At 41.6% G+C, this 22,041-nt stretch overlaps 5 protein-coding genes and 1 pseudogene across 6 annotated transcripts; 2 read left to right on the top strand and 4 right to left on the bottom strand.

Moving 5' to 3' along the window:
* Positions 1–923: 923 nt before the first annotated feature.
* On the top strand, positions 924–1,235 carry LOC308100448 (histone H4; the record flags this gene model as incomplete). The annotated part of the gene is made up of 1 exon (XM_080449498.1): positions 924–1,235. The coding sequence occupies one exon, from the start codon at positions 924–926 to the stop codon at positions 1,233–1,235; it is 312 nt and encodes a 103-aa protein (XP_080305624.1).
* A 2,065-nt stretch (positions 1,236–3,300) lies between these two features.
* On the top strand, positions 3,301–3,675 carry LOC308101027 (histone H2B-like; the record flags this gene model as incomplete). Its single annotated transcript, XM_080450308.1, has 1 exon — positions 3,301–3,675. One exon carries the CDS (start codon positions 3,301–3,303, stop codon positions 3,673–3,675), a length of 375 nt encoding a protein of 124 aa, XP_080306434.1.
* A 566-nt stretch (positions 3,676–4,241) lies between these two features.
* On the bottom strand, positions 4,242–4,625 carry LOC308101026 (histone H2A-like; the record flags this gene model as incomplete). Its single annotated transcript, XM_080450307.1, has 1 exon — positions 4,242–4,625. One exon carries the CDS (start codon positions 4,623–4,625, stop codon positions 4,242–4,244), a length of 384 nt encoding a protein of 127 aa, XP_080306433.1.
* Positions 4,626–7,770: 3,145 nt separating this feature from the next.
* On the bottom strand, positions 7,771–9,863 carry LOC308100683 (C-C chemokine receptor type 8-like; annotated as a pseudogene). The gene is made up of 4 exons: positions 9,820–9,863; positions 9,357–9,419; positions 8,097–8,948; positions 7,771–7,899 (listed from the first exon to the last, which is right to left on the bottom strand). The product of its transcript is annotated as a C-C chemokine receptor type 8-like (transcript).
* Positions 9,864–18,304: 8,441 nt separating this feature from the next.
* Positions 18,305–18,679, bottom strand: LOC308101028 (histone H2B-like; the record flags this gene model as incomplete). The annotated part of the gene is made up of 1 exon (XM_080450309.1): positions 18,305–18,679. One exon carries the CDS (start codon positions 18,677–18,679, stop codon positions 18,305–18,307), a length of 375 nt encoding a protein of 124 aa, XP_080306435.1.
* A 1,891-nt stretch (positions 18,680–20,570) lies between these two features.
* Positions 20,571–20,882, bottom strand: LOC308101029 (histone H4; the record flags this gene model as incomplete). Its single annotated transcript, XM_080450310.1, has 1 exon — positions 20,571–20,882. The coding sequence occupies one exon, from the start codon at positions 20,880–20,882 to the stop codon at positions 20,571–20,573; it is 312 nt and encodes a 103-aa protein (XP_080306436.1).
* Positions 20,883–22,041: the final 1,159 nt, after the last annotated feature.

Here is a 22,041-nt window from a genome sequence, read left to right on the forward strand (position 1 = left end):
CGGGTTCCACCGGATGCGCCCCGTCACTACCCGTCACTACCGCCCATTGGGAACTTCCGACAGAATCGGCCACAGACGGCATTAAAACACTTCTTTATTGAAAGATATGGATTATTACATTAAACTACTACCCCGTAGAGCAAGTTAACATTTGGGGCTTGGGGGTAATCACCTTTATTTTCACATTTGTACATGTTTGGAGTGTCTACGAGGGTTGTATACTACAGCTAAGATGTTTGCACACAGTCAACGTGGATTCCATTTTCACCATTGTTTTAAAATAGCAGTGTAAATAGATGTATAGATAGATACATACTGTTTTTGTGCCGTTGTCTGAGAAGTCTGTCTTTACTACATCATTTCAGCTACTAATTACTCTACTTGTAACATTTATTTGTCATTAGCAAATAGTATAAATGATATGACTGTATATTCTCTATTGCTGTATATTATGTATATCTTTCAATATTCATGTTGAAGTCTGGATATATTTTTTTGTATTTTTTTTTACTGTGAACCTACTCATGACCATGATAATGTGAATGTGAATGAAACAAAATAAATGTTAACAATAAACAAAAACATGTATTTGTTATGTTTACTGCTTTACCCCCATACCTGGCTTACAATGATTTATAATACGATATTCTTGAAAATACATGGTATATATACTGCCGAATAAATGGGAATAGTTAATTACTTCCACCAAGTCTCAGCTTGTATAACCATGCCCAATATAACCGTTGGAGAGGTTATTGTCATGCAGAACACAGAATAAAGGGGGTGGGGCTGCAGTTTTTCAGGCAACGCCCAGTGCAGAGCAGGCTGCCTGTCTTCCTATACGTCCTCAGACCACAGATAAATAGACATGGCTTCAGTTTAACGAGTTACATCTTACACATCTACAACCCAACGGTAACAAAATGTCTGGTCGAGGCAAAGGAGGAAAAGGTCTTGGAAAAGGAGGCGCCAAGCGCCATCGCAAAGTGCTCCGTGATAACATCCAGGGTATCACTAAGCCCGCCATTCGCCGTCTGGCTCGCCGTGGCGGTGTGAAGCGTATCTCCGGTCTGATCTACGAGGAGACCCGTGGTGTTCTCAAGGTTTTCCTGGAGAACGTGATTCGTGACGCCGTCACCTACACCGAGCACGCCAAGAGAAAGACCGTGACCGCCATGGATGTTGTCTATGCTCTGAAGAGACAGGGACGCACTCTGTACGGCTTCGGCGGTTAATTGACTTAACAATGACATCACAATGACTTCTACCAACAACCCAAAGGCTCTTTTAAGAGCCACCCACATTTTCAGTACAGAGTTTACTTTCCATAATGAAATTGCATGATTGCAGGTGTTACACAGCAGATGAAACTGAGTCAATAGTCTGGTAGCAAAGGGCACTCTGGTTGAGACCAAAGGTACCAGCGCGTGAGTTGTGTGTAATTTGAATAAACTGCCATACCAACATGAGCCAAGCTAACCTGTCTCTAAATCTGTGTGTATGCTGTTCAGAGTCTCCAGTGGGGGGATCAAGGAAAAGTAGACTGTTGTGGCCACTTATCAAGAAAACCTCTTGTGAAAATCTTCCAGCAAGCTACACACAATGCATTCCAGGAGGATAACTAATATAACACGAATGTAATTGTTATAAGACGTTTTATATAGTCAACTCAATATTAAGATGAAGACTGTAGTTAAGATAGGGCAACCAATAGGTCCAGCACTTTCTAGTGTCTAGTCTAGTAGAGATGCGCGGATCGCGGTTTTAGCCGCGGTTGCCGCAGTTAACCGCAGTTTGGGTGGATTTGGGTCAATCAAATATAATTATTAATTCATATTGGATAAACCGCGGGTGAAATAATGCGGGAATTAAATTAATGATATCAATCTATAGGCCTATAATAGCTTTTAAAAAGCACTAAATTTCACCGTGTGTGCGTTTGTAGTATTTTAATATTACGTCATTTTACACCAGGCACAAAATAGCCGCTCACGACATGTTGCTTTCCAGGCAGCCAGTGTTGCCAGGTTGCGAGAGAAATAAGTAGCCAGGTCTATGAAAACAAGCCCAAAACAAGTGCCAAACAAGCCCAAAAGTCGCAACACAGAGCATTGTTTTTGCTCTGTGTTTTGTTTTCACTTTTTCTTTCTTTTTCTGTAAAGCACTTTGAGCTGCATTTATGTCATGAAAGGTGCTATATAAATAAAGTTTATTATATTAAAAGTCGCTTATAAAAAGCTGACATGGCAACAAAGTGGTTGAAAGCGAAAGTAACTTAATGAAGACGTGCGCTTGTTGTTACCATGGTTGTGGATTGTATACAGTCACTGCATCGCGACAGTGGTGAGTAACACTGTTTATAAGAAAACTAACGTCAGGAAAATAACAATTATTTGGTGCGGTTGGTGCGGATCTATAAATAGGATGATATAAGTACCGCGGGTGGATGGCGGATGGATAATGAACTTGTTAACGCGGATTTGGGTGACAAAAAAACCCATCCGCGCATCTCTACTAGTCTAGAGAGTGACTCTATTTGACCGTGCTACTATGCTTATAAACAGCTGTTTTTTGGACTATAACAGTCTGTTACACACACACCCACTTGCCAAGTTGCCAGCATCATGTCATACTCCCTGATTTAGTTAGGAATAGAATGGATTCCCATAACGGGAGTCAAACCCGACCAGTCTGGGTTCAAACCAGGAATCCTAACTGCTAGACCATATGGGACCGGTTATAGGGAACCACTTAATCCATGTCACAAAATTACACATGTCTCCAAGTATGTGTTTGAAGTCAGAGACCCCACTTATCCCAGCTATAATGAACATGATCAAATCAAAACCCTAACCCTTTGTGTGGTACAACAATAGAGGTAGGGTACAACTGGTCACGGACATGGGTCATAGAAGTATCATCTGGGATTAGTAGCAATAGTCTATTTTAATAGACCATAATATAAATAGACTATAGTATAGTATACATTATGCATAGCTAGAAAGTGTGTTACAACTGGATTGAAATTGGATCGTGGAATAGGACTATTAATTCAATTCAAATATAGAATAAGATTTACCCTTAATGTTTATTATACTTTATCCCTATATGTTAGTGGGATAAATGGATGATGCAGGCGGGAAAACATTATGAAGAAACAAAGACAGTGTAAGACACCTCCCTCCACATAAGCAGTGGCACCAATCATGTGCTGGGAGTAGCACACTCCATTTGCATTGGCCTGGCATAAATACTGGTGCGAATCGGTGTGTCCGTTACTTCTTACTTCGAGAAAGAGCCATGGTTGAACCCGCCAAGCCAGCGCCCAAGAAGGGCTCCAAGAAAGCTGTCACCAAGACCGCCACCAAGGGCGGCAAGAAACGCAGAAAGTCCAGGAAGGAGAGCTATGCCATCTACATCTACAAGGTCATGAAGCAGGTCCACCCTGACACCGGTATCTCTTCCAAGGCCATGGGCATCATGAACTCCTTTGTCAACGACATCTTTGAGCGCATCGCCGGTGAAGCCTCCAAACTGGCTAACTACAACAAGCGCCGCACCATCTCATCCAGAGAGATTCAGACCGCCGTCCGCCTGCTGCTCCCCGGTGAGCTGGCCAAGCACGCCGTGTCTGAGGGCACCAAGGCTGTCACCAAGTACACCAGCGCCAAGTAAACTGCATAGTCTGCTACGAAAACACAAAGGTCCTTTTAAGGACCACCCACATTTTCAAGTGAGAGTTGATCCGAATACAAAGCAAATGTAAATCTTTCTCGTCATTCAGACATCATGTCATGACATGACCTATACATTGCATCAGAGATGACCTACAAAGTATAGGGAGCAGGGGTAAGGTGACTTGTCTATGAAACCTGGCACCTGTAATGCTACTCTTGTAATTGTTAGTGGCCTTTTTCATCTACAGTGTGCACAATTAGCAGTAATCCAGAAATGGAAGCAGAATGGAGGCATTTTGGCTGGACTTCAGAAGCTTGTTAAAATGAAGATTGATGGGAACAATATATTGTGAATGAGTGTTAATTATCATATTTAGATTGTCCGTGCGCCATGTTGTGTCTAGAAATGGGCATGCCGAGTATGTGGCACCTATTTAGTATTCGCATATACATGTTTCCTCCACCCCCCTCCCCTCGAGGGCATTAGAATGGACTCTTTATGTTGAAATAGTGGGTGGCTCTTAAAAGAGCCTTTGTGGTTTTTTGTTGTTGAAAGAAGCTGATTTATTTCTTGGCGGCTTTCTCGGTCTTCTTGGGGAGCAGAACAGCCTGGATGTTGGGCAGCACACCGCCCTGAGCGATGGTCACTCCACCCAGCAGTCTGTTGAGCTCCTCGTCGTTGCGGACGGCCAGCTGGAGATGACGGGGGATGATACGAGACTTCTTGTTGTCACGAGCTGCGTTTCCAGCCAGCTCCAGGATCTCAGCGGTCAGATACTCGAGAACAGCTGCCAGATAGACCGGGGCTCCAGCACCAACTCTCTGGGCATAGTTGCCTTTACGCAGCAGCCTATGGACACGGCCCACGGGGAACTGGAGCCCGGCACGAGATGAGCGGGTCTTAGCCTTCGCCCTGGACTTTCCTCCGGTCTTACCTCTTCCACTCATGATTTAGCTTTATTTCTAGAGTTTAATAACAAAGAAATGTGCTGGGGAACAGTGACAGTGGTTTTTATATATTCAACTTAGTACTGTCTGTGAGCGCCCCACCAATCATAAATGTGAATGAGAGCGTGGGGTGAGTGTGGGCTGGAGTTCCCCTCCAATCACTACTAGTGGCGTGTACGGTTCTTCCCAGAGAAGGAGGTTCCTGACCACTGACCAATCAGAGAATTACTTCTTCTCAGCGTCTATAACTTTCAGTTTATCCAGTGTGATTTTCAAAGTGCATGATCAGAGACGACATAGTAAATGGTCGCGTAAATAAAGGACAGTTACTACAAACTTAGTATTATAAAGCAACTAGGATAGCAGAACTCAAACATTAAACCTGGTATGTTTATAATAGTGCTACTTAAATAAAATAAAATACAATTTATTCTGCCATTATAGTCCTATAGCCAATAATTCACATGTGTGTGTTTAAGTGAAAAGTGGGTGAAATACTAGAAAAACGGGGTTGACGGGAACAGGGGAAACGGGTTCAGATATAGCCTAGGGCAGGCTATGTAAAATAATCGTAATATGAGTCGTGTAAAATATACAATGCATGGAGAATGAGGCCATGTCAGTTAAATAGCAGAAGATAACAGATGCTAAGGTGTGTGGCATACCGTAGAGAGAGAACTCACTAATAACATCTGATTTGATTGTGTGGACATTTATGTTACTCCCTGTCAACTAACATTCCTTCATGGTGTGTATTTAATAATACTGCTATTTATTTTCAGACTGTGACAGTACAATGTTCTTCACTACTCTACCACTAGAGGTCGCATCCTGCTTATGGAAAACCTCGGCTTGCACATCTGTATGCGTTCAAATCATTGTGTAAATACTTACTATTATGATCATCTAATTCCTATAATGTTGTTTATTATTCAACACCTTCTACCCAACTTGAATCATTCATCATGATTTGTGTGCATGGGGTTCTCATCTTAAACAAGCTTAGTGCTTAATGAGGGTTTCCAGTTTAGTAGACCTTGTATTGTGAATTTGTACTTCCATGTACTGTTATGTACTGTCATGTACTATTCTCATGTCTTTCTAAATAAACTACATCAATCAATCAATCAATCAATCAATCAATCAATCAAACTCTAGTCTGAGCACAATTACGCGAGATAATCACAATTATTTTACACAATCGTGGGATTAGAAATTTAAAACATTAAAATAATAATAATAAACAGCGAAAATAGCAGACCCTACAAGCTCACACCGTTTAGATTGGCTATTTCTGCTACTTTTGAATGATTTTGAAAGTATTAACTTGTTTTGACCATCAGTGGTGGAAAAAGTATTCACATTTCTTACTTAAGTATAAGTGTCAATACTGAAATAATCTGTTACAAGTAAAAGTCCGGAATTGAAAATTTACTTCAGTAAAAGTACAAAAGTATTTGCATCAACATATACACATTTTTTTTTTAAATAGCAGATCTACAAGCTGTACATGCATGGCATCTCAATGCATTGTGAGCTTGTAGATCGGCTATTTTCAAATGGCCAGAAAGTATAAAGGGCTGAAGTGGTTTAGTATGCTACAAAGTAACTAGTAACTGAAGTTTTCAAACGATAGTGGAGTAAAAGTATAATGTTTGCCTCTGAGATGTAGTGGAGAAGAAGTAAAAGTACTGAAAATAGGAAATACTCCACTACAGTATTTGAGTAAATGTACTTAACCATTTAGAACAAATGAACAGCTGCTGGAGCCCAAAGGAAGAGACCACACACTCTGAACTGACTTTCTGCCATGTGGAAGGCCGTGTGACGCAAGGTTCCTGTGAAGCAGCAGCCACCTCTTGCTGCATTTCACCTGTATTTGAGAGAGAGAGAGAGAGAGAGAGAGAGAGAGAGAGAGAGAGAGAGAGAGAGAGAGAGAGAGAGAGAGAGAGAGAGAGAGAGAGAGAGAGAGAGAGAGAGAGAGAGAGAGAGAGACAGACAGACAGACAGACAGACAGACAGACAGACAGACAGACAGACAGACAGACAGACAGACAGACAGACAGACAGACAGACAGACAGACAGACAGACAGACAGACAGACAGACAGACAGACAGACAGACAGACAGACAGACAACAAGACTTAGCAACATAAGCACACTTCCCCTGGAGTACACCAGAGGGTTTACAAAAGAAAGGTCATGTCAGTTTGAACAGAATTCAGCTCTATGTATTTCAAGTTTCAATTCAGTTGTCCAATGTGTGGCCCTACACTTACTTTATCAAAGTCAGTATATGGACCTCTGAAAGGACATGCTGTGCTCTAGAAGTAAAAGAGACATAACATAAAGTAGTAACATAAATCATTGGTTCTCACAGTGGGGTCCGGGGACCCTACAGGGTTCCTTGAGGAGGTTCCAGGGGGTCCCTAGCGATTTTTTTCATATAGCATCAAAATCAGTTTAACCACTTCAACCATATTGTAGGCTATACTTTATCTATCGGCTATTTGAAAATAGCCAATCTACAAGCTCACAACACATCACATTGTGACGCGTTGCAGACGCAGATCTGTCTGTCAGACAGACAGGCTGTGTTCATGAACCCGGTTGCCTGGTGTTAAAAGCTGTCACACAGGCTGCTGTTCCAGACCTTGAGGCCGTGGCTGCTATTGTCATTCCCATAGAACATTAATGTAGGAGCAACTTGTCATTCTCCTCAGTGCAACATGCATACAGTAAACACAGACAAGACATCTAAAAAAATCTCAATGTAAATATATACTCTACTACTGTATGCCCTACAGTATATAGAGCGAGAGAGGGGGGGGGGGGTAAAGTATCTGCTGCTATTCCATCCATCAGTTTCATCCAATCAGGAGAGAGAACCCCACATAAATCATGCATAAGATTCAGTTTTATTGCGTTACAGTTCCAATTGTTTTCCTGTCCCATCACTTCCAATTTGACTTGTTTATCATGTATGAATTATATCTCCTGATTGAATCAAATTGGTATCCTGTCCTGAAAATGTGTTTTCTGTTTACTAAAGAGTGGGACAAATGGGGAGACCCCTGTTACTGAACAAACACTCTATAATAGCAATGATTACTATCATCGCCCAAATAATTCCACAACTGTCACTTCACACAACAGTGGATGTTTCATCCAAACTGTTGGTTTGTGAACAAACAGACCCCGTGTCTCTGTTCTGAGAGATGAGGGTCTTCATAACCTGACACATCAGCTTCTGGAGGTGCCTCCTGAACTTCTTCTCCACAAAAACATACAGGATGGGGTTGAGACAGCTGTGAGAGTAAGCGACGGCCTCTGTGACTTGTAGAGTAAATTTGATTGCCTTGCTGCTCTCACATTCTCACATTGGACGTGAAGTAATTCCAATGCTTTGAAGAACGATGCGACGTTATATGGCACCCAGCAGCAGAAAAACACAAGTACAACAACGCCAACCATGCAGATGGCCTGTTCCGTGGATGATTGGTTAGAGGGGATCGCCTGTTCCGTGGATGATTGGTTCGAGGGGATCGCCTGTTCCATTGATGATTGGCTGGAGAGGATGGCCTGTTCCGTGGATGATTGGCTGGACAGGAGCCTCCTAACGATGCGTGTGTAGCAGAAACCCATGATGGCCATCGGAATCAGTAAGCCAAGAATATTCATTTTGAAAAGGCCGAAGATGCTCCAGAGTGATAGTGCCTGTTGTGTATCGCGGTGCCATTCTCATGATGTCCGGTGTATAAGGGAGCACAGAACAAAACAGTTTCATTACTTGACCTTGGGGCCTCTTGTACCTGAAGAAAACTTACATCTGGAAAAGAGGCGAGGACTCCAGCAACCCATATAACAGCAGCTACAGCCATTCCAACGGAGCATGTTCGTGTTCTCAGAGCGTAAACCGCGTGCACTATAGCCAGTTAGCGCTCAACGCTCATCAGGGTGATGAAAAAGATCCCACAGTAAAAGCCAATTTGGTAAGCACCTAGGACCACCTTGCACATAGCATCCCCAAACAGCCACTGGTCCCGGGCTTGGTGGGCTAGGAAGGGAAGGGAGCACACTAGGAGAAGGTCAGCAAAGGCCAGGTTGAGGAGGCACACATCAATCATGGTGCGGAGCTTCTCCCTAAATATGATGACCCAGAAGACCAGCACAATCCCTGGAAGACCCACAATGAAGAACAGAGAATAGAGCACTGGGGGAAAGTATGAACCATGACGTCCATACTCACATCTCCCAAAGTCTTCATCAGGGTAATCTTCATAGTAGTAGTAGTCATCATTGGGGTCTACAGAGATGTCTCCACTAAAGGATTAGAAAATAGGAATTAGATGCATTTTTATTAAATGTTATGAATTTTAATGAAAGGCTTCAGTAGGCCTATATTAGGTCTGTTTCTGAAATAAACCAATATACAGTAGCCTAAGACTAGCCTGGTTCCAGACCATAGACCCCGCCCACTCTCTGAGTGGACTGAAGCTTAAAGCTTCAGTCTGATAATCAGGCTAGCTTAAGACAGCATTACTATTAGCTGTGTAGGAAATGTGAAGGATTGTGACATAAGTTTCTATCTGCAAAATACTCCTTACATACCCCTTAAATTTTGAATAATGATGTTGCAGCACAAATCCATAAAGATGATTTATGTCACTGTCATATAGCTTTACAAGTACAGTACAAATCATGTTAAAGACATACAGTACATACTCTTACCCATGTGTGTCAATGTGTGATGAAATGTCACTGACAAGGGTGGTTGTGGCTGCGGTCGTCGATCTGGAAGATATTCAAAAATCACATGAGTATGTTCAGAAGACAAATAATGCCTGCAATGTGCTGTAAGTGATATTCCTTGATTAAAAACTAAAAAAAAAATTGGAATAAAGTTAAAGCACTATATTCTCTCTCTCTCTCTCTCTCTCTCTCTCTCTCTCTCTCTCTCTCTCTCTCTCTCTCTCTCTCTCTCTCTCTCTCTCTCGCTCTCTCTCTCTCTCTTTGTCTCTCTCTCAGTTCAATTCAAAGGAGCTTTATTGGCATGAGAAAACATATGTTTACATTGGCAAAGCAAAAGTGGAACAAAACAATCAAATGTATGTACAATTAAATATAAATGGGAATAAATATAAGTGTAAACAGAGCTGTGTTACATTGCAACTTAGAGGGAAGACCATCTTACAAAACTATGACGGTTAAGAGAGGTGAAGTTGAGAGGTGATCCATTGAGGATGGTATTTCGGGACGGCCTTGGTTCCTCATAAAAGTATAGAGGTCCTCTATACTTTTATGAGGAGCCAAGGCAGGGCGAGGGGACCGTGTTTTTATTATTACTATTTTTAATTATTTTCCAAAAATAATATTAAAAATAAATGAAAAAAAACATGGCCCCCTTGCGTATTAGGAGGGCAGGGTGAGTCACCAAAACCAAGGAGGTGTTTTTGATGAATCTAACATGTTAAAAATGTAGTTTTAAGTTATAATGGGTTTGCATAGGAAGGGGGCGTGTCTGATAAAATTAATATCAAATATCTAAATACTGAATCAAGCAACTTAAAAACGGTCTGGGGGGCTCACAAAAGCCTGAGTAGACGATACAATTACCCAAAGTTTTTTTAAAGTGAAATATCCCTTTAATAACTTTTAATTATGTATGTTTATTTCTGAAAGTCTAAAAGATACATAAGGCCCAGAACATTGTAAATGGATAATATAACCAATGTTGGAAATAAATGATTGCTTGACACTTTAGTGTTTTATTTACCTTGCAGATGTCAACTCACCACTGTAATTTCATTCATAAATATATTATTCAAAAGTTGTATTTGGAGTGGACTGCTTCTGGACATCTGACAGTTGCCTCTGGTATTTTTATGATCCATTTCACTTTCGCAAAGGGTGTTTAAACTGCAGTGTAGCGTAGGACAGCCCTACGTAGTTTACATAGGCTTTACGTAGACTTCGTCCAGGAGGTCTTTACGTCTATGCTGTCTCGCGAATGTAGTTTTAGCACACACGTAATGCCGTGCGCTTGAGCACCTACGACGATGGTGCCTCCTGAAGCCAGTTTAGATGGCACGTAGAGCACACACAGCTGCTACTAATGAAGATAGTGCGTGGCGGGGTTGCTACTGCGCAGGTGCGTGGAGGCTCTTACGCAGCTTCTAGGCTGCGCATGAGCTCAAATTCGTTTGGGAAACCCGGCCAATAGCAGTCAGAGCCTCAAGGTCTGGACAAGACACAAAGAATCTCCTTGTCTCCTACCGGAACCGCAGCCTACCGGTCCGCTGGTCATCAAATTATAGGCTTAGGAATGCGACAAAAAATGTCCATGAATTCAAGTCCCCATGAAGTGACTAATCGACAGAAAAAAGTAATTATTTGGGTGAACTATCCCTTTAATGGGTTAACACCAGGCAACCAGGTTTATGACCAATAGACACTGGCTGTCTGCTAGAGAGCTATGCTAGAGAGGCACTTTTGTGCGCGTGCACGCACACAGACACACGCACGCACGCACGCACGCACGCACGCACGCACGCACGCACGCACGCACGCACGCACACACACACACACACACACACACACACACACACACACACACACACACACACACACACACACACACACACACACACACACACACACACACACACACACACACACACACACAGTGTATGGGACTGTCACTGGCCAGCTTCCAACAGAACGCTAAAAAGTCAAGCTTTTGGCTGTAAAAGGCAATTTAGCCCACAGGGAAGTTGTTTAGCATGCTGCTCAACTAAGTGACTCAGTGCAGTCTTGTGATGTTAGGTAGAGTAGGTAGAGTAGCCAAAAACTGTAGCCTACTTCTCAAGTAAATGTGTTGTTAATAACTTAAGTAGAAGCGGTAGCCTATTATGGTCTATCATGATCTAATATTTATATTATGTTATATGTTGTATTTGATCTTTGTGTATTCAAGATTATGCAACTTGTCCCTCTATTCATGCTTTTTAATGAACTTATTTATGTTAGTGATTTCATTTTCTTTAAATAATGTCTTTAAATACATGTTGACGAATGATACTTTTACTTTTTCATGTTAGTGATTTCATTTTAATAATGTATTGTCTGTGTTTACATACATGTTGGAGAATTATATTTTGTTCCCATATACACTTGAGTGTGTCTATGGACATGACAATAGCCACGGCCTCAAGGTCTGGAACAGCAGCCTGTGTGACAGCTTTTAACACCAGGCAACCGGGTTCATGAACACAGCCTGTCTGTCTGACAGACAGATCTGCATCTACAACGTGTCACGATGTGATGTGTTGTGATGTGCTATTTTCAAATAGCCTATACAGTATATGATTGAAGTGGTTAAACTGATTGTAATGCTATATGACGCTGGGGACCCCCTGGAACCTCAAGGACCCCTGTGTGTTCTGTCTATTTTACTTCTAGTGCACAGCATGTCCTTTCAGAGGTCCAGAATGACTTTGATAAAGTGAGTGAAGGACCACACATTGGACAACATAATTGAAACTTGAAATACATAGAGCTGAATTCTGTTCAAACTGACATGACTGGTTGATCATGTACAATAGGCTATTTGCCAGGCCAGAAACACTGAATCGTGCTACACAACATGACCTTTCTTTTGTAGACCCTCTGGTGTACTCCAGGGTTACAATGAAAAGATTACTTACATAAAACATTTCACTTCAATGCATCAACTTTTAAAATAACCTAACATCTTATATAGGATACAAAAAAAGCTGGAGAGCTTATTTCCCTTGAAGTCCTTTGAATGCAAAGGACCTGCTTATATTTGCCTTTCTTGTTCTATATTCTGCCAGGAAAGTCTGCCTTCCCAAACATGAAAATAAACAAACCTTCGCACACAGATCCAGTCCTAGACAACACTATACTACACCAAACCAGACAGCATTCCTGCAAAATGGTCGGTCTGTCTGTCTGTCTGTCTGTCTGTCTGTCTGTCTGTCTGTCTGTCTGTCTCAAATACAGGTGGAATGGTTTCAGGTCCAAGCATGAAGCAGTAATCTTGCGTCACAAGACCTTCCACACGGCAGAAAGTCAGTAGTTCAGTGTGTGTGTGGTCTCTTCCTTTGGGCTCCAGCAGCTGTGTTTATTTGTTCTAAATTGTCTTCTTTAGATATTCCGCTAGATGTGCTCTGCTCTGACCCCCTGGTATGTTGGCCTATAGTTGTCTACAAATATTTAGTCAGAAAAGTCTGTTTGCATTATTTATTTAGTGATATATATTTTTAAGAGAAGTAAACTGACTTTTCTGAGTGCAACCATTTACTTAAGATTTTAGGATATGTCTACATGATTTGTCTGCTAGTGTAGTGGAGCTGCCGTAATAGCTAATACTAAATAATGTTGTCTGTATAAGCAAACTTCAAATGCATTGTTGTATGACATAGTGAGCCGAAATAATACACAATTCTGTTTGAGTGACAAAGTGACCTAAATGTGCAAGGCTGTGAGTTTCAGAGAACCCAATCAAGAGCACAGAAGAGGAGGACAATCTTCAAATCACATGCAATAAATAGAACATGACAGTTTGACACATGTTTCACAATGTTCTGATTCATTGGAAGAGGAAGAATAAGTATAGGTATTTGCTCATAGATTAATGGATGCTATGCCATGCTTTATGTTAATCAAGTTAATGTCAGAGTAATTAAATAGTTGCACTGCGACTCACCCCATTCACAACATTATGTGGTCACACATAAGTGTAGACTTCTCAAAAAGGACAATTAATTAATCTACATTTTCACAAGCTATTCCCAGTATAGAGATTTTTTAAGTTTTAAAATGTGTTCACAACAATGGACCCTTTTCACAGCAACCATTAATATAAATTATATGAATTACCGGTACATAATGTTTATTACATCTTCTTGCCTATTATAATTATTCTCTGTAGATGCATGTTGGATACTTGTTCATGTTATTTACCTTGACAAAATGCTAAGAATGTTATTTAAGTAACACCTTTATGCAGATGCAAGGTTTTATGTTTACCTGCTATCCTGGTTACTTGTTAGTTACCTGCACTAAATCATTGTTCTCCCTATATTTACTCGACCATTTAATGTCATTTCACTCTGGATAAGTGTGTCTAAACTGAACAAACTGATTATATGGGCTGGCTCTGTGGATGGAGCTTGACTCTGTGGTGGTAATGGCAAAGAGAACTCCATCCATACAACATAAACACATTTTTGAATAATAAAAGTACACTGAACAAACTTTCCTAATACATTCAAAATGTGTAGTAATAATTATGACCTGCAATGATCAGTTTAGGACAATAGTAGTTAGCGATCTACACTGGCTTTTCAGACTTCTATAGGAAACATTGATTTCAATCAAATAAATAGTAGGCCTAAAATAACATACGACACAACTGATACAAACAAGAATTTGCGCGTCAACTGCTGTCAGATAGTGTATATTTCAATAGATCTCGCACGTTAGTTTTAATGTACAATAATATTACTTTTGAGGAGAAAGACCGGCTTGCACTACTAGAGAGCTATGGGGTTTCAACACCAGTAGAAGAATATCAAAACAGGTCAAACTACATTACATTACAGTCATTTAGCAGACGCTTTTATCCAAAGCGACTTACAAGTGTATTCAACATAGGTAGGGAACGAAAACTACTAATCACCAGAAGTCTTTAGTGCATTTTCTGCAAAAACAAGCAACCAAGAGTATACCTAGCGCTAAGGTAAAAGTGCAATATATCAGCTACCTATTTCCTTAAACAGATGAGACAAAATAGCTAAATCAAATGAGCATGAGCTAAAACAAATAAGTGTATCGACTAAACACGATCCAATAAACAATACAGCAATAGAAAACAAGCGTTCGTACAACTAGTTAACAACAAGTAGGTCAGGCAGAGAGGAAGGGTAGTGTTTCCTGAAGAGGTGGGTTTTCAGCCTGCGGCGAAATATGGGCAGTGACTCTGCTGTCCTAACATCAGTGGGAAGTTCATTCCACCACTGTGGGGCCAGAACAGAAAAGAGTCGTGACCGTGTGGATCGGCCAGAAGGACCCTTGAGTGACGAGGCAATCAGTCGCCCCGAGGTGGCAGACCAAAGTGGTCGGGCAGGGGTGTAGGCATCGACCATAGCCCGGAGGTAGGAAGGAGCTGTTCCTTTCACTGCCCTATAGGCTAGCACCAGGGTTTTGAACTGGATGCGAGCCGCTACGGGGAGCCAGTGTAGAGAACGGAGAAGGATGGTTGTGTGGGAGAACTTGGGGCGGTTGAACACCAGACGAGCCGCAGCTTTCTGAACAAGCTCCAGAGGTCTGATGGCAGATGCCGGAGCACCAGCAAGGAGGGAGTTGCAGTAGTCCAGGCGGGAGATGACGAGAGCCTGGATGAGCACCTGGGCTGCCTTCTCCGTGAGGAAGGGGCGAATCCTCCTGATGTTGTAGAGCAGGAATCTGCAGGACCTTGTCACTGATGCGATGTTTGCCGAGAACGTCAGTTGATCGTCCAGGGTCACACCCAGATTCTTCGCAGTCCGAGTTGAGGTCACCACAGCATTATCAATGGTGATGGCCATGTCTCGGTGCGGACAGCCCTTCCCCGGGAGGAACATCAGCTCGGTCTTGTCCAGGTTGAGCTTCAGGTGGTTTGTCGACATCCACTCCGAGATGTCAGCCAGACAAGCAGCAATGCGTGCCTCCACCTGGGTATCAGAGGGGGGGAATGAGAGGATCAGCTGGGTGTCATCGGCATAGCAGTGGTAGGAAAAGCCATGGGAGTGGATGACAGCACCCAGAGATGTAGTGTAGAGAGAGAAAAGAAGAGGACCCAGAACCGAGCCTTGGGGAACCCCAGTTGTGAGCCTGTGTGGTTCTGACACAGACCCTCTCAGCATCACCTGGTAGGAGCGACCCGTCAGGTAGGATGCAAACAGGGAGAGTGCAGAGCCTGAGACACCCATCCCCTCGAGGGTGGAGAGGAGGATCTGATGGTTCACCGTGTCGAACGCTGCAGACAGGTCCAGGAGTATCAGAACGGAGGAGAGAGAGTTCGCTCTAGCGGCATGGAGCGACTCCGTCACTGCCAGGAGGGCAGTCTCTGTCGAGTGACCCACTTTGAACCCAGACTGGTTGGAGTCCAGGAGGTTGTTCTGGTGGAGATAGGAGGACAGTTGTTTAAAGACAGCACGTTCGAGAGTTTTAGATAGGAAGGATAGAAGGGAAACCGGTCTGTAGTTCTTGATCTCAGAGGGGTCAAGTGTCGGTTTCTTCAGGAGGGGGGTGACTCTGGCAGTCTTGAAAGTAGAGGGAAAGTAGCCAGATGTCAGAGAGGTGTTAATAAGGTGGGTTAAGAAGGGAAGAAGTTCAGGTGCAATAGACTGCAACAGAGTGGATGGGACCGGGTCCAGAGAGCATGAGGTGGGGCGACTAGAGGTAACAAGGAGAAGGACCTCTTTAGGGGAGAGGGGAGAGAAGTGGGATAGAGAGGGGATGGGGGGGGAAGAGGAGTAGATGAAGGTAGAGAGGGGGGGGTGGCAGGCAGACGGGTGTGGGTAGTGCGCAGGGCACCAGCCGGGGGAGGAGGGAAGGAGGATCGGATATCGTTCACCTTCTTGTCAAAGAAGTTGGCGAAATCGTCGGGGAGGAGGGACGAGGAGGGAGGAGGGGGTGGTGGTTGCAGGAGAGAGGAGAAAGTTTCAAAGAGTTTTTTAGGGTTGGAAGCAGAAGCCTGAATTTTAGTGCAGAAAAAAGCAGCTTTAGCAGCTGATAGAGAGGAGGAAAAAGTAGAACTACACTATGATCAACAGTGGTGTAAAGTAACTAAGTACATTTACTCAAGTAGTGTACTTACCATGTGCAATTTTGAGTTTTTTTTTTTACTTTACTAGAGTATTTCCAATATTCAGTACTTTTACTTCTACTCCATTACATCTTAGAGGCAAATATTATGCTTTTACTCCACTATTATTTGAAAATTTGAGTTACTAGTTACTTTGTAGATTTTGATTATTATTACAAAAAATACATTAACCACTTCAGCCCTACATAGCCAATCTACAAGCTCACAATGCGTTATGATGCCACACATTGTGAGCTTGTAGATCTGCTATTTTCAAAAGATTTTTATACAATTTATATATTTGAAAACTTGTGAAGTGGGACATTCTGCATAATGAGTAGCCTACTTTCTACTTTTGGTACTTTAAGTATATTTTTATGCCAATACTTTTGTACTTTTACTCAAGGGCGGCCATAGCTGAGTGGTTAGTGAGCCCGCCTAGGGAGCCAGAGGCCCTGGTTGCCCCAGGTTCGATTCCAGGCCAGGCTAGCATATGTGTCGATGAAATGAAATTTGTCCCTGAGCAAGACTCTTAACCCCTAATTACTCACAGGTTCTCATTGGAAACAAGACTGCAAGGACTTTCATGAACGACCTGTTAAAAGGAATTATCCTTTAAGTCACGGAGTATTTCAGTATTGATACTTATACTTAAGTAAGACATGTGAATACTTCTTCCACCACTGATGGTCACAACAAGTTAATACTTTCAAAATCATTCAAAAGTAGCAGAAATAGCCAATCTACACGTTGTGAACTTGTGGAGTCTGCTATTTATTTTAATTATTATTCTTTTATTTTTTAATGTTATACATTTCTAATCCCACGATTGTGTAAAAAAATCAAAAAGCTATTATCTCACGTAATTGTGCTCCGACTAGACTTGGGTAAAAGGTGTTGAATAATAAACAACGTTATGGGAATTGGATGATATTAGTCTTTACACACTGATTTGAATGCATACAGATGTGCAAGCAGAGGTTTTCCATAAGCAGGCTGCGACCTCTAGTGGAAGTGGTAGAGTAGTGAAGAATGTTATTGTCAGTCTGAAAATAAATAGCAGGAATGATAGTTGACAGGGAGTAACATAAATGTCCACACAATCAAATCAGGTGTTATTATTATTAGTGAGTTCTCTCTACCGTATGCCACACACCTTAACATCTGTTATATGCTGATATACATAAACTGTATATATGCTAATACTAAATAAAGCTGCCAGCATACTTTTAATGCATTGTCTTATGACATGTAAAAACATATTTCACATTTCTACTTGTGACAACATAATAGCGCACGGACAATTATGGTGAAGTGGAAGAATATATAGGTATTTGTTAGGTATCTGATAACACTCAAATTCACAATATATTGTTCCCATCAATCTTCATTTTAACAAGCTTCTCTGTCTGAAGTCCCAGCCAAAATGCGTTCATGCAAACATTGGAATGGACCATGCCTATTCACATGAGCCATTAATGTATGTTAAATCCTCGTTTCATATGCTTCTACATCTATTCTGCTGCCACTTATGGTCACACAAATACTAGACATATTTAAGTAAGCATTACAGGTGCCAGGTTTCATACACGTGAAAGGAATTATCCTTACACGTCATCCTAATTAGTCATTGCCCCTTTACTTTACTTACCATGTCGCCTCAGATGCAATGTATAGGTCATGTCAACACACTGACTAAAATTCGACAGGGTTTAACATTTGCTCGGTATTCGGATCAACTCTCACTTGAAAATGTGGGTGGCCCTTAAAAGGACCTTTGTGTTTTCTTAGCAGACTATGCAGTTTACTTGGCGCTGGTGTACTTGGTGACAGCCTTGGTGCCCTCAGACACGGCGTGCTTGGCCAGCTCACCGGGGAGCAGTAGGCGGACGGCGGTCTGAATCTCCCTGGATGTGATGGTGCGGCGCTTGTTGTAGTTAGCCAGTTTGGAGGCTTCACCGGCGATGCGCTCAAAGATGTCGTTGACAAAGGAGTTCATGATGCCCATGGCCTTGGAAGAGATACCGGTGTCAGGGTGAACCTGTTTCATGACCTTATAGATGTAGATGGCATAGCTCTCCTTCCTGGACTTTCGGCGTTTCTTGCCGCCCTTGGTGGCGGTCTTGGTGACGGCTTTCTTGGAGCCCTTCTTGGGCGCTGGCTTAGCTGGTTCAGGCATGATTCTTTCTTATAGAGTTGAAGTAAGAAGTAACGGAAGAAAGGCGTCGCACCAGTATTTATACCAGGCCAATGCAAATGAAGTGTGCTACTCCCAGCACATGATTGGTGCCACTGCTTATGTGACCCACAGAGGGAGGAGTCTTACACCGTCTTTGTTTCTGCACGATGTGTTCCCTCTTGCACTTGCATCATCCATCCATTCCATTTGTCCCGCTAAAATGTAGACTAGTGATGAAGTATAATAAACGTTTAGGGTAAATCTACATTTTAATTGGAATCAATAGTTCTATTCCACGCTCCAATTTCAATCCAGTTGTAACACACTTTCTATCGATGCATAATGTAGACAGTATAAGCTGGTTTATTTTCTTCGTAGCACCGTGAAAAAATATGACAAAACATGACATAAAAATATGCATGAACGTCAGGTCTATAGTATCACAAAATACAATTAAAGTCAACAATAAAATAAAACAGTTGACCAGAAATAAGCTTAACTTGACAACAAACAAATAATATACTCCTTAAATGAGACGTCTTAGCACAATGAAACGACATTAGACATGAAATGAAACCTTTGTAAACAAAATATGCCTTGGGAAGACATAATACATCTGATACATTTCTCATGGTTGGCACTGAAGTGGTTATTAAAGCAACAAAAAACAATCTTTTTAACTGGAAATACACACACACACTCTTGGCACACTAGGAAATGGTCAGCTCACAAACCTCATTCCGCCTTCCAGGGGGTGTTAAACATGAATTAGAATGTATTTATTCTCAAACAAAGGTTCGTTTTGAACTAGTTGTCGCCATCTTGGGTTTATAGAAACTCTCGCGAGATTGCCACAACGTGACTATATATAGACTGAATGTACAGCAAATGGGGAAACACTGCCACTCAGTGGACCTTTTCGTAAACCACACATACAAAATCAGTCTAAAAATGTAGCAATAAAACAGAACCCATGGCATCACAAAGGTAGACAAACAACCATCAATCAACAAAGATGAGCAACTACAACTGTACAGTGAATATCAAAAAACCTTTGGTTGGTGGTCATTTACAGTCTATAGCGGTTAGGATTCCTGGTTTGAACCCAGACTGGCCGGGTTCGACTCCCGTTATGGGAATCCATTCTATTCCAAACTAAATCAGGGAGTATGACATGATGCTGGCAAGTGGGTGTGAATTCAAACTGTTTTAGTCCCCAACAAAAAGTGTATAAGTATAAGCATAATAGCACGGTAAAATAAATTCACTCTCTAGACTAGACAATATTGAACATGATGCTGGCAGCTGGCAAGTGGGTGTGAATTCAAACTTTTTTAGTCCCCAACAAAAAGTGTATAAGTATAAGCATAGTAGCACGGTAAAATAAATTCACTCTCTAGACTAGACAATATAGAACATGTTGGACCAATGGACATTGGTTTCCCTAACTCCAGTCCTTATCTTAATATTGACTATATAAAGCGTATTGCAACAACTACATTCGAGTTATATTACTCATCCTCCTGGAATGTATTGTGTAGCTTGCTGGAAGATGACAAGTTCAATGTGCAGAGTTGTACACCCTCAACTTTTACTGCCTTGATAAGTGGCATGTGCATGTTGAATCATGGCCACACCAGTCTACTTTCCTTGATCCAACCCTGCCCCCCACTGGCGACTCTGAACAGCACACATACAGAAGAGTCATGCTAGCTTGGCTGTTTAAGAGTTTATAAATGACCCCCTCAATGTGTTTGTATGACAGTTTTTTCAAATAACACAAAAAAACGCATATATACTCTAAATGTCATTATAGAAGTAAACTCTGTATGGAAAGTGTGGGTGGCTCTTAAAAGAGCCTTTGGGTTGTTGGTAGAAGTCAGTCAGTCATTTATCCGCCGAAGCCGTACAGAGTGCGTCCCTGTCTCTTCAGAGCATAGACAACATCCATGGCGGTCACGGTCTTTCTCTTGGCGTGCTCGGTGTAGGTGACGGCGTCACGGATCACGTTCTCCAGGAAAACCTTGAGAACTCCACGGGTCTCCTCGTAGATCAGACCGGAGATACGCTTCACACCGCCACGACGAGCCAGACGGCGAATGGCGGGCTTAGTGATACCCTGGATGTTATCACGAAGCACTTTGCGATGGCGCTTGGCGCCTCCTTTTCCAAGACCTTTTCCTCCTTTCCCTCGGCCAGACATTTTGTTGCTAATGGGTTATAGTTGAATAAGATGTGACTGATTCTGCTGAAGCCATGTCAATTTATCTGTGTTCTGAGGACGTATAGGAACACAGGCAGCCTGCTCTGCACTGGGCGTTGCCTGAAAAACTGCAGCCCCACCCCCTTTATTCTGTGTTCTGCATGACAATAACCTCTCCAACGGTTCTATTGGGCATGGTTATAAAACTGAGACTTGGTGGAAGTAATTAACTATTCCCATTTATTCGGCAGTATATATACCATGTATTTTCAAGAATATCGTATTATAAATCATTGTAAGCCAGGTATGGGGGTAAAGCAGTAAACATAACAAATACATGTTTTTGTTTATTGTTAACATTTATTTTGTTTTGTTTTTCAAAATAAAAACACTCACAACATTCACAATATCATGGTCATGAGTAGGTTCACAGTAAAAAATAAAAAAATAAAAAATATATCCAGACTTCAATATCATGAATATTGAAAGATATACATAATATACAGCAATAGAGAATATACAGTCATATCATTTATACTATTTGCTAATGACAAATAAATGTTACAAGTAGAGTAATTAGTAGCTGAAATGATGTAGTAAAGACAGACTTCTCAGACAACGGCACAAAAACAGTATCTATCTATACATCTATTTACACTGCTATTTTAAAACAATGGTGAAAATGGAATCCACGTTGACTGTGTGCAAAAAATCTGATCATTAAATGTTTATATAATATCACATTTAAACTTTGTGGTGCTGCTATTCTTGTCTCCCTTATAAAATAGAGCATTTATTTAAATGAGACAAACGTGTCATGGATAATCTGATGTTCATTTTCACTGAGCTCTATTTCAAATGCATCACCTTGGAGCCTAAAATAGGCTACCTAATGAGACTGAATCGATAAGACATTTAGAAAGACCAACTTAAAACAGTGGACTACCACACTAAAATGTAATTTCATTTGAAGACTGGGCTCTGATTTGATTGGTTTGTTTAACTAATAACATTATTTTTGTCTTTCATCCGTCTCCCTTGTCTTTTGTTCTTCTAGGTAAGGGTTATAATATACGAAACATGTTACCAATGGTTATGGTCATTAAACATGTGAAAATGAGGAAATAAAAACTCTTGTAAAAAGTTGTGGTTGGCTCTT

Source organism: Gymnoscopelus braueri, assembly GCF_963280865.1.
Source record: "Gymnoscopelus braueri genome assembly, chromosome: 14".
Classification (NCBI taxonomy): Eukaryota; Metazoa; Chordata; class Actinopteri; order Myctophiformes; family Myctophidae; genus Gymnoscopelus; species Gymnoscopelus braueri.